This window comes from Melozone crissalis, unplaced genomic scaffold (genome assembly GCF_028551555.1).
Source record: "Melozone crissalis strain CALT ecotype California unplaced genomic scaffold, PUWL_Pcris_2 ptg000160l_1, whole genome shotgun sequence".
Taxonomy (NCBI): Eukaryota; Metazoa; Chordata; class Aves; order Passeriformes; family Passerellidae; genus Melozone; species Melozone crissalis.
Genome location: NW_026535931.1, coordinates 1 through 12,003, shown reverse-complemented (window position 1 = coordinate 12,003; position 12,003 = coordinate 1). Strand labels below are relative to the sequence as shown.

The 12,003-nt window shown below is 65.9% G+C and overlaps 1 protein-coding gene across 1 annotated transcript; it reads right to left on the bottom strand.

The window, feature by feature from the left end:
• Window positions 1-410: 410 nt before the first annotated feature.
• NCKAP1L (NCK associated protein 1 like) lies at window positions 411-11,999 on the bottom strand (the record flags this gene model as incomplete). Its single annotated transcript, XM_054293531.1, is given in 19 exon segments — window positions 411-533; window positions 1,395-1,484; window positions 1,976-2,085; window positions 2,776-2,892; window positions 3,411-3,504; window positions 3,586-3,666; window positions 4,083-4,165; window positions 4,417-4,504; window positions 4,695-4,792; window positions 4,877-5,007; window positions 7,314-7,532; window positions 8,511-8,642; window positions 9,167-9,306; window positions 10,090-10,209; window positions 10,288-10,341; window positions 10,343-10,421; window positions 11,150-11,295; window positions 11,686-11,744; window positions 11,915-11,999. Coding segments are annotated over 19 exon segments (2,049 nt in total), but the record flags the coding sequence as incomplete, so codon positions are not given.
• Between the last annotated feature and the right edge of the window lie 4 nt (window positions 12,000-12,003).

Below are 12,003 nucleotides of genomic sequence, written 5' to 3'. Positions count from 1 at the left end.
GGGCAGCCAGTGGTGAGAGGAGAGTTTGGGGGTCGTGCAGGGGGGAGGTTGGGGAATTTTGGGAGGGGATTTGGGGGTCCTGGGGGGGAGAGGGAGGGGGATTTAGGGTCGGGGGTCCTGCGGGTGAGTTGGGGAATTTGGGGAGGAGATTTGGAGGTCCTGAGGGTGACAGGGAGGGGATTTGGGGTCGGGGGTCCTGGGGTTGGGTGGATTGAGGAATTTGGGGAGGGGAACGGGGGTCCCGGTGGGGGTCTCGAGAGTGGAACACGGAGGGTCTCGGTGAGGCTCGGGCAGGGTCTGGGGGTCCCATTCAGAGCCGGGGGGTTCTGGCCAGGGGTCCTGGGTGTCCCGGTCAGTGCGGGGGGCCCGGCCGGGGGTCCCGGGGGTCCCGGGGGTCTCGGGGGTCCCGGTCAGTGCTGGGGGGCCCGGCCGGGGGGATCCCGGCACACCTGGCGGAAGGCGTTGCGCAGCAGCACGTATGGGAAGCAGCTCTCCAGCATGTCCAGCGTCAGGAAGGACGACTCGGCCACGATCTTTGGGGTGGGGGGCACCCATAAGCACCCATCGGCACCCATCGGCACCAACTGGCACCCATCGGCACCCATAAACACCCATCGGCACCCATCGGCACCCATCGGCACCAATTGGCACCCATCGGCACCCATAAACACCCATCGGCACCCATCGGCACCCATTGGCACCCATTGGCACCCATCGGCACCAATTGGCACCCATCGGCACCCATAAACACATAAACACCCATCATGACCCATCAGCGCCCCCCACTCCTGCTGACCCCCACCCACAGCTCCCCTGGCCCGGCTCAGGGTGAAATATTTGAAATATTCACAATATTTGCAATATTTGCAATATTTGCAATATTTGCAATATTTGCATTGAAATCGCTCCGGGCGCCAGGTGTCCCAGGTGTCCCAGGTGTCCCAGGTGTCCTCATGTCCCCCCCCATGTCCCCTCCATGTGCCCCCCAGGTGCCTCCCATGTGCTCCCCAAGTGTCCCCAGGTCCCCCCCTGGTGCCCCAGGTGTTCCCCCCAGGTGTCCCCTAGGTGTCCCCATGTCCCCTCCAGGTGCCCCCATATCCCCTCCCATGTCCCCTCCCCTGTGCCCCCCAGGTGTCCCCCCCAGGTGTGCCCAGGTGCCTCCCAGAGCCCCCCAGGTCCCCCACAGGTGTCCCCAGGTGTCCCCCCTAGGTGTCCACAGGTTCCCCTCATGTCCCCCCCAGGTGTCTCCCATATCCCAGTTGTCGCCCCAGGTGTCGCAGATGTCTCCACCAGGCGTCCCCATGTCCCTCCCAGGTGTCCCCATCAGGTGTCCCTGGTGTCCCAGGTGTCCCCCATGTCCCCAGGTGTCCCCCCAGGTGTCCCCATGTCCCCACCAGGTGCAGCAGCAGCACGATCGAGTCCTGGTTCCGCAGCCGCGCCTTGTCCGGCTCCTGGGCCAGCTGCAGGAGGCTGCTGGAGGCCAGCTGGGGACACAGGGGGACAGCGGGGGGACAGTGACAGGGACAGGGGGACAGCGGGGGGACAGCCACAGGGACAGCGGGGACAGGGACAGTTGGGGACAGCAGGGACAGGGTCGAGGACAGGGTCAGTCAAGGAGAGCAGGGACAGAACCAGCCCAGAGGGGACAGAGCCAGCCCCAGGGAGGGGACAGTGCCACCCCAGAGGGCACAGGGACAGTGCCAGCCCCAGGGAGGGGACAATGCTGGCCCAGTGGGGCCGGGCCAGCCTGGAGGGGACAGGGATAGCCTCAAGAGGGGACAGGGACAGTGCCAGCCCAGAGGGGACAGGGCCAGCCCAGAAGGGACAGGGCCAGCCCAGGGAGGGGACAGTGCCAGCCCAGAGGGGACAGGGCCAGCCCAGAGGGGACAGGGCCAGCCCAGAGGGGACAGGGACAGGGCCAGCCCAGGGAGGGGACAGTGCCACCCCAGAGGGGACAGTGCCATGCCAGGCTCACCAGCAGGAACTCCTTGAGGTGCGTCTCGATGTTCTTGCCGTGCACGGTGAAAAGCGCGGCCGAGAGCTGCACGATGGCCTTGGCCAGGCAGTGCACGTTGTTGTTGTGGCCTGGGGACACCACGGGGACATCGGGGGGACACCGGGGGGGACACGGGGTGGGAGTCAGTAAAGGGGGGGACACGGGGAAATTGGGGATTCGGGAAGGCTGGGGACATGGGAAGGGGCTGGGGACACAGGAAGGTGTTGGGGACACTCAAATGTTGGGGACACAGCAGGGTTGGGGACACAGGAATGTTGGGGACAACAGTGCCGCTTCCCTTGGTGACAGTCCCAGTGTCCCCCCAAACCTTCTGCTGTGACAATGGGACAGTGAGAACTGCAAGCATGAGGACATGGGGACGCACAGGGACATGGGGACACACAGAGGGACATGGGAACACACAGGGACATGGGGACAGGGGACATGGGCACATGAGGACATGGGACAGGGACACAGGGACACACAAAGGGACAGAGGACACAGGGACATGAGGACACACAGGGACATGGGGACATGAGGATACAGAGGCACAAGGGACACAGGGGACAGTGAACAGGGGACATGGGGACATGAGCACATGGGGACACAGGGACAGGGGGACACAGGGACACACAGAGAGACACTGGGGACATGGGGACATGAGGACAGGGACACAGGACAGGAGACACGGAGACATGGGGACATGAGGACACAGGGACACAAAGGGACACAGGGGACACAAAGGGGACACAGGGACACAGGGTCACTGCCCCCCTCACCGTCCAGCTCGGGGTTGTAGAGGGACGCGGGGTCAGCGGCCAGCAGGGGCAGGGACACGGCCACGAACACCAGGAGCAGGCAGGACACCTTGTAATCCTCCTCGGGGGACACGGCCTCTGCCGAGGGGACAGCGCGGTGACAGCGCCATCCCGGCGGTGACAGCGCCACCCGGGCAGTGACAGTGCCACCCGGGCAGTGACAGCGCCACCCGGGGGGTGACAGTGCCACCCGGGAGGTGACAGTGCCACCTGGGCAGTAACGGTGCCACCCAGACGGTGGCAGTGCCACCCTGGAGGTGACAGCACCACCCGGGCCGTGACAGCGCCACCCGGGAGGTGACAGTGCCACCCGGGCGGTGACAGAGCCACCCGGGCTGTGACAGCGCCATCCGGGAGGTGACAGCGCCATCCTGGAGGTGACAGTGCCACCCGGGCCGTGACAGCGCCACCCTGGAGGTGACAGCACCACCCGGGCCGTGACAGTGCCACCCTGGAGGTGACAGTGCCACCCGGGCCGTGACAGTGCCACCCGGGCCGTGACAGCGCCACCCTGGAGGTGACAGCGCCACCCTGGAGGTGACAGCGCCACCCGGGCCGTGACAGCGCCACCCGCGGTGTCCCCAGAGCCCCCGCACCTGTCCTGTGCCCCGCCAGGGCCGCCACCAGCGCCGGGTCCACCTCGCACGGGACCCCCGCGGCCGAGGCCAGCTCGAAGATGCTCAGGGTGACCTGGGGACAGGGGGACAGGGCCACGCGGTGTCACGCGGTGTCACTCGGCCGGGTGGGCACCCCCCGTGTCCCTGTCCCCACCTGGATGTCGGTGTCCGGGGTCACCACGTCCGCCAGGCACTCGATGGGGCCCATCAGGAACGGGCAGTGCTGGGAGAACACCTGGGGGGGCGGGCGGGGGGGTCAGGGGGGGTCCTGGGCCCCAAAATGGGGGGATTGGGTCCCCAAAATGGGGGGGTCATGGGTCTCCAAATGGGGGGATTGGGTCCCCAAAATTGGGGGGTCACATGTCCCCAAAATGGGGGGGTCATGGGTCCCCAAATGGGGGTTTGGGTCCCAAATGGGAGTCAGGGGGGCATTGGGCCCCAAATGGGGGGGGACTGGGACCCCAGAATGGGGGGCACTGGGCCCCAAATGGGGGGGGGGGAATCCTGTGTCCTCAAATGGGGGGATGGGGTCCCAAAATGGGGGCTTCTGGGTCCCCGAATGGGGGTCAGGGGTGTCCTGGGTCCCCAAATGGGTGTCCTGGAGGGATGCCAGGGTCTGGGGGTGTCCCGGGGGTCCCATGGGGGTCCCACCTCCCGCAGGCCCTGCTGGGCCATGGCGCGGAAGCTCAGGATCTCCCCGATGATGGTCATGCGCTTCAGGACGTTCTCGGCCGCTGTGGGGACACGCGGGGGACAGCGGGGTGACACGTGTGACACCCCCGTGTGCCACCTTCCGTGTGCCACCTTCCGTGTGCCACCCTGTGTGCCACCCCCGTGTGCCATTCTGTGTGCCACCCCCCTGTGTGCCACCCTCCATGTGCCACCCCCGTGTGCCATTCTGTGTGTCACCTCCTGTGCCACCCCCGTGTGCCATTCTGTGTGCCACCCCCCTGTGTCACCCCTGTGCCACCCCTGTGCCACTCACAGCTCAGGCGGGGCAGCAGCGCCGGCCTCTGCTCGGCCCGGCAGCAGCGCAGCTGCACCAGCGTGTCCATGTTCTCCACCACCAGCTTCTGCGGGGACATGGGGACACCACTGGGGACTCTGGGGACACTGGGGATACTGGGGATGCTGGGGACATTGGGGACACTGGGGACATTAGGGGACCTGGCATCCCCCACCATTCCAAGGGGCAGGCGGGTACAGGGTTAGGGTGGCATTAGGATGTGTCCCCTGTCCCTGTCCCTGTCCCTGTCCCCGTACCTTCAGCTCTGTCACCTGGGACCCCACGTGCCACATCAGGTTCTCGCTCAGGAACCTCATCCCGTAGGGCCCGATGAGCTCGGCCAGCGCCCGCATCTCTGCAGAGGGGACAGGTGGGGACAGGTGGGGACACTGGGGGGACAGGGGGTGACAGCCGCCCCCCCAGACCCCCCCCAGCCCACCTGAGACGTCGGAGAACTCGGCGGCGCTGAACGGGGGCTGCTCCTCGCGGGGCACCGTGGTGAAGGCCTGGAGGGCCGGGGACAGGAGCACGGCCCCGGTGCTGGCCTGGCGCAGCAGCGCCTCCAGGTACCTGCGGGGACACCGCTGTCACCTGCGGCACTGTCACCTGTCACCTGTGGCACTGTCACCTGTGGCAGTGTCATCCTGGGCAGTGTCACCTATGGCACTGTCACCTATGGCACTGTCACCCATGGCACTGTCACCCACGGCCCAGGTGCTGGCCTGGCGCAGCAGCGCCTCCAGGTACCTGCGGGGACACCGCTGTCACCTGCGGCACTGTCACCTGTGGCAGTGTCATCCTGGGCAGTGTCACCTATGGCACTGTCACCTATGGCACTGTCACCCATGGCACTGTCACCCACGGCCCCGGTGCTGGCCTGGCGCAGCAGCGCCTCCAGGTACCTGCGGGGACACCGCTGTCACCTGCGGCACTGTCACCTGTCACTCTGGGCAGTGTCACCTATGGCACTGTCACCCATGGCAAGGTCACCCACGGCAATTCCACCCATATCCGTGCTGCCACCACCCTGTCCCCCTGCCCTGTGGTGACCCTGTCCTCATGTCCCCCCCCCCACACCATGCAGTGACCCTGCCACCCTGTCCCTGTCCCCTCCATGGTGGCACTGACCAGTCTGTGTAGATGGCGGTGAGTGTGGGCTGCCTGCTGCCTGCCCCATGGTGATCCTGTCCCCATGTCCCCAGCCTGTGGTGGCACTGACCAGTCTGTGTAGATGGCAGTTACAGTGACCTGTCCCCAGCCTCTATGGGTGACCCTGTCCCCATGTCCCCACGGTGTCACTGACCAGTCGGTGTAGATGGCGGCCAGCGTGGGCTGCATGCCCCACAGTGACCCTGTCCCCATGTCCCCAGCCCCTATGGGTGACCCTGTCCCCATGTCCCCACGTCCCCACGGTGTCACTGACCAGTCTGTGTAGATGGCGGTCAGCGTGGGCCGCTCACTGCCTGTCCCATGTCCCCATGTCCCCACGGTGTCACTGACCAGTCGGTGTAGATGGCGGCCAGCGTGGGCTGCATGCCCCACAGTGACCCTGTCCCCATGTCCCCATGTCCCCACGGTGTCACTGACCAGTTGGTGTAGATGGCGGTCAGCGTGGGCTGCCTGCTGCCTGTCCCATGTCCCATGTCCCATGTCCCATGTCCCCACGTCCCCACATCCCCATGTCCCCACGGTGGCACTGACCAGTCTGTGTAGATGGCCGTCAGCGTGGGCTGCCCGCTGCCTGTCCCATGTCCCCATGTCCCCATGTCCCCACGGTGTCACTGACCAGTCTGTGTAGATGGCCGTCAGCGTGGGCTGCATGCCCCACAGTGACCCTGTCCCCATGTCCCCAGCCCCTATGGGTGACCCTGTCCCCATGTCCCCACGGTGGCACTGACCAGTCTGTGTAGATGGCGGTCAGCGTGGGCTGCATGCCCCACAGTGACCCTGTCCCCACATCCCCATGTCCCCACGGTGGCACTGACCAGTCTGTGTAGATGGTGGCCAGCGTGGGCTGCATGCCCCACAGTGACCCTGTCCCCATGTCCCCATGTCCCCACGGTGGCACTGACCAGTCGGTGTAGATGGCGGTCAGCGTGGGCTGCATGCCCCACAGTGACCCTGTCCCCATGTCCCCATGTCCCCACGGTGGCACTGACCAGTCGGTGTAGATGGCGGTCAGCGTGGGCTGCCTGCTGCCTGTCCCATGTCCCATGTCCCATGTCCCATGTCCCCACGTCCCCACATCCCCATGTCCCCACGGTGTCACTGACCAGTCTGTGTAGATGGCGGTCAGCGTGGGCTGCATGCCCCACAGTGACCCTGTCCCCATGTCCCCATGTCCCCACGGTGGCACTGACCAGTCTGTGTAGATGGCGGTCAGCGTGGGCTGCATGCCCCACAGTGACCCTGTCCCCATGTCCCCATGTCCCCACGGTGGCACTGACCAGTCGGTGTAGATGGCGGTCAGCGTGGGCTGCCCGCTGCCTGTCCCATGTCCCCATGTCCCCATGTCCCCACGGTGGCACTGACCAGTCTGTGTAGATGGCGGTCAGCGTGGGCTGCATGCCCCACAGTGACCCTGTCCCCATGTCCCCATGTCCCCACGGTGTCACTGACCAGTCTGTGTAGATGGTGGCCAGCATGGGCTGCATGCCCCACAGTGACCCTGTCCCCATGTCCCCATGTCCCCACGGTGGCACTGACCAGTCTGTGTAGATGGCGGTCAGCGTGGGCTGCCCGCTGCCTGTCCCATGTCCCCATGTCCCCATGTCCCCACGGTGTCACTGACCAGTCTGTGTAGATGGCCGTCAGCGTGGGCTGCCCGCTGCCTGTCCCATGTCCCCATGTCCCCATGTCCCCACGGTGGCACTGACCAGTCTGTGTAGATGGCCGTCAGCGTGGGCTGCCCGCTGCCGTCGCGGGGGTGGCTCTGCTGCAGCAGCACCGCCCGCAGCAGCCGCGCCGTGTCCAGGGCCACCAGGTGTCCCAGGCGCTGCACCAGCCCCATGTAGGCGCCCAGCCCCGCCAGCACCTCCGAGGGCCGCGCCACCTCCTGCGAGGCCTGGCTGTACCCGGCCATGGCCACGATGGCCCTGCGGGGACACGGGGATGGTCAGGGACGCGCAGGGTGGCACCTCGGCCCTGCCTGTCCCCGGCGTGTCCCCAGCATGTCCCCGGCATGTCCCCTTGGTTCCGTGTGTCCCCAGCAAGTCCACGGTTTGTCCCCAGCGTGTCCCCTCGGCCCCGCGTGTCCCCAGCGTGTCTCATCAACCCCGCATGTCCCCGTGGCCCTACATGTCCCCAGTGTGTCCCCAGCTTGTCCCTGGCCTGTCCCCTTGGCCTCATGTTGTCCCCCCAGCCCCACACGCCCCCAGCGTGTCCCCTCAGCCTCCCGTGTCCCCTCAGCCCCATGTGTCCCCTCGGTCCTGTGTGTCCCCAGCAAGTCCGTGGCTTGTCCCCAGCGTGTCCCCTCTGTCCTGCCTGTCCCCAGTGTGTCCCCTCTGCCCCCCGTGTCCCCAGCATGTCCCCAGTGTGTCCCATCAGCCCCATGTATCCCCTCAGTCCCACATGTCCCCGCATGTCCCCAGCGGGTCTGCGGCGTGTCCCCAGCGTGTCCCCTCAGCCCCGTGCATCCTCTCAGCCCCACGTGTCCTCAGCGTGTCCCCAGCATGTCCCCTCAGCCCCACGTGTCCCCTTGGCCACACATGTCCCCTCGGTCCCATGTGTCCCCGGCGTGTGCCCAGCGTGTCCTCAGTGTGTCCCCTCAGCCCCATGTGTCCCCTTGGCCCCACGTGTCCCCTCAGTCCCACGTGTCCCCGGTGTGTCCCCAGCATGTCCTCAGTGTGTCCCCTCAGCCCCATGTGTCCCCTTGGCCACACATGTCCCCTCGGTCCCATGTGTCCCCGGCGGTGTGCCCAGCGTGTCCTCAGTGTGTCCCCTCAGCCCCATGTGTCCCCTTGGCCCCACGTGTCCCCTTGGCCCCATATGTCCCCTCAGGCCCATGCATCCCCTTGGCCCACGTGTCCCCCTTGGTCCCACATGTCCCCCACGTGTCCCCAGCGTGTCCCCACTTGGTCAGGCGCGCCTCCAGGTGGCTGCTCAGGTACTCGGCCGGTGTCACCGTGTGCCCGAAGACGGTGAAGTTGGGGACGTGGTTGAGGCTCAGGGACAGCTCGGCCAGGGTCAGGTGCAGCTTGTCCATGCTGGGGGACAGTCATGGTGTGACCCCGTGGGGACAGTCACATGGTGACCCCATGGGGACAATCACGGTGTGACCCCATGGGGACAATCCATGGGGACAATCACACCATGTCCCCATGCCACACCCAAGCCACCTGGTGGCTTCAGGTGAGCTCCTGAAGACCCCAAAGGCCACCAAGACCCCAAAGGCCACCAAGACCCCAAAGGTCCTGGAGACCCCAAAGGTCCTGGGGACCCCAAAGGCCACCAAGACCCCAAAGGCCACCGAGGCTCCAGAGGTTGTGGAGACCCCAAATGCAACCAAAACCCTAAAGGCCACCAAGAGCCCAAAGGCCACCAAGACCCCAAAGGTCCTGAAGCCCCCAAAAGCCACTGAGCCCCCAGAGGTCCTGAAGCCCCCAAATCCACTGAGCCCCCAAACATTCTGGAGCCCCCAAATCCACTGAGCCCCCAGAGGTTCTGGATACTCCCAAGTCCCCAGAACCGTGACCCTGTGGGGACAGTCCCTCCCCCGGGTGGCGCTCACTTGGTGGTCAGGGTCCGGTCCCGCCGGTGGCTCTCTGTCCCCGGTTTGTCCCTTTGGGGGTCCCCCTTGCGGGGCGGCTGCTTCGGGGTCTTCTTGACGCGGGCTCTGCTGATGGTGGCTGCACAGTGCTTGGGGAGGAGCTGCGGGGCGGGGATGGGGACGTGGGGACATGGGGACATGGGGACAGGGTCATGGGGACACCCCCAAACGTGGCCACCATGACCACAGGCCACCATCCCCCAGGGCTGGGTCAGGGGAGCCCCGCCAGGTTTGGCCCCCATGGAGGAACCTCCCCATCCCGAGGGTTTGGTGGGGACAGGGGGACGAGGGGACAGAGAGGCCATGGAGAGCCCGATGGCCACAGAGACCCCAGAGGTTCTGGAGATCCCAAAGGCCACAGAGACCCTCAAGCTGATGGAGACCTCAAGGTGGTGGAGACCCCAAAAGGCAGAGGGATCCTGAAGGTGTGAAGATCCCAAAGGCCACTGAACCCCCAAAGATGCTGGAGCCCCCAGAGGCCACCAAGACCCCAAAGGCCACTGAGCCCCCAAAGATTCTGAGACCACAAAGGCCACCAAGACCCCAAATATCCTGAAACCCTCGAAAGTCCTGGAGACCCCAAAGGTCCTGGAGACCCCAAAGGTCCTGAAACCCCCAAAAGTCCTGGAGACCCCAAAGATCCTGAAACCCCCAAAAGTCCTGGAGACCCCAAAGGTCGTGGAGATCTCAAAGGTCCTGGAGACCTCAAAGGTCCTGGAGACCCCAAAGGTCCTGAAGGCCCCAAGGGTCACCAATTCCTCCAAAAGTCCCAGACCCCCCAGACCCCCCAAGCCCGCCAAAAGTCCCAGACTCCCCTAGACCCCCAGACCCCCCAAGCCTCCCAAAGGTCCCAGACCCTCCCAGACCCCCCCAGACCCCCAGACCTGCTGGCTCAGGTTGTGCTGCTCGGCGCAGGCGTCCAGGACGCAGCCGCTGCCCACCCGCGCCAGCTCCTCCAGGAACTTGTGGCACAGCCCCAGCGCCGCCGCCTCCAGCTGGGGGTACTGGGGGGACACGGCACCCCTCAGAGCCGGGGACAGGGCTGGGGGACCCCCCAAACCTCCCGCCAGGGTGTCACCCACCTCCTCGGGGCACATGGGGTGCTGGCAGCGCGAGAAGTGGGCGCAGAGCAGGGGGGAAGGCGATGGCGAAACGCAGCATGGACGGCTCGTCCAGCGTCTGCGCGAACATCCGCTCCAGGGGACGCGGGTAGAAACTGGGGACAGGAGAGGACAGATGGGGACAGGGACCGGGACAGGGCCAGCAGGGTCAGGGGACACCGAGAACATCCGCTCCAGGGGACGGGGGTAGAAACTGGGGACAGGAGAGGACAGATGGGGACAGGGACCGGGACAGGGCCAGCAGGGTCAGGGACACCGAGAACATCCGCTCCAGGGGACGCGGGTAGAAACTGGGGACAGGGACAGAGATGGGGACAGGGACAGGGGACACTGAGAACATCCACTCCAGGGACGGGGGTAGAAACTGGGGACAGGGACACAGATGGGGACAAGGACAGGGGACATCGAGAACATCCACTCCAGGGACGGGGGTAGAAACTGGGGACAGGGACAGAGATGGGGACAGGGACAGGGGACATTGAGAACCTCCACTCCAGGGGACGGGGGTAGAAACTGGGGACAGGGACAGAGATGGGGACAGGGACAGGGTCAGCAGGGACAGGGATGGGGATAGGGATGGGGACAGGGGACACTGAGAACAGAGAACATCCGCTCCAGGGGATGGGGATAGAACTGGGGACAGGAGGGGACAGGGACGGGGACAGGGACGGGGACAGGGACAGGGATGGGGACAGGGATGGGGACAGGGACGGGGACAGGGACAGGGATGGGGACAGGGATGGGGACGGGGACAGGGATGGGGACAGGGATGGGGACAGGGATGGGGACGGGGACAGGGACGGGGACAGGGACAAGGGCTCACCAGAGGTGGGACAGGTCGGAGGTCTCGTCCAGCAGCTCCTCGGGCCGGTCCAGCAGGCGCGTGTGGAACACCACCAGGCTCATGGCACGGCCAACGTCACTGTTGGAGCTCAGCGGCAGCGCGGCCTTGGCCACACTGGTGTAGGCCTGGGACAGACAGGGGAAAGCCATGGGACAGGGACAGGGACATGGGGACAGCCATGGGGACATGGGGACAGCCATGGAGAGAGCAGGGACAGGGGACAGCCATGGGGACAGCAGGGACATGGGGACATGGGGACAGTCAGGAGGACAGCCATGGGGACAAAAGGGGCAGGGTCAGGGGGACAAAGATGGGGACAGGGTCAGGGGACATGGGGACAGTGGTGGGGACATGGACTGGGGACAGGGGGACGAGGATGGAGACAGCAGGGACAAGGACGAATGGGATTGGCACAGGGATGGGGACAGGGACATGGGGACAGGGGGACAAGGACAGGGACAGGGACATGAGGACATGGGGACGTGGGGACATGGGGACAGGGACAGTGCCATCACCTGGAGCCGGAACCAGTCCAGGCGCAGCGCGGTGAAGTCAAACTGCTCCTGCTCATCCACTGCGGGCACAGAGGGGACACGGGGACAGGGCTGGGGGTGGCAGCGCCACCACAGGGGACCGGTGCCCAGGATTGTCCCAGAGCTCCCGGGACAAGGAAGACACCGAGCTGGGGTGGCACCGGCCACACTGGGAGGTGACAATCCGGGCCGGGATGTGACAAACCCGCACCTTCCTTGGCCGCCAGAGCCGAGAGGGAGCTGACGAAGGACGAGAGGATCACGGACTCCTCCTCGGGACACACCGAGAGGTTCTGCGGG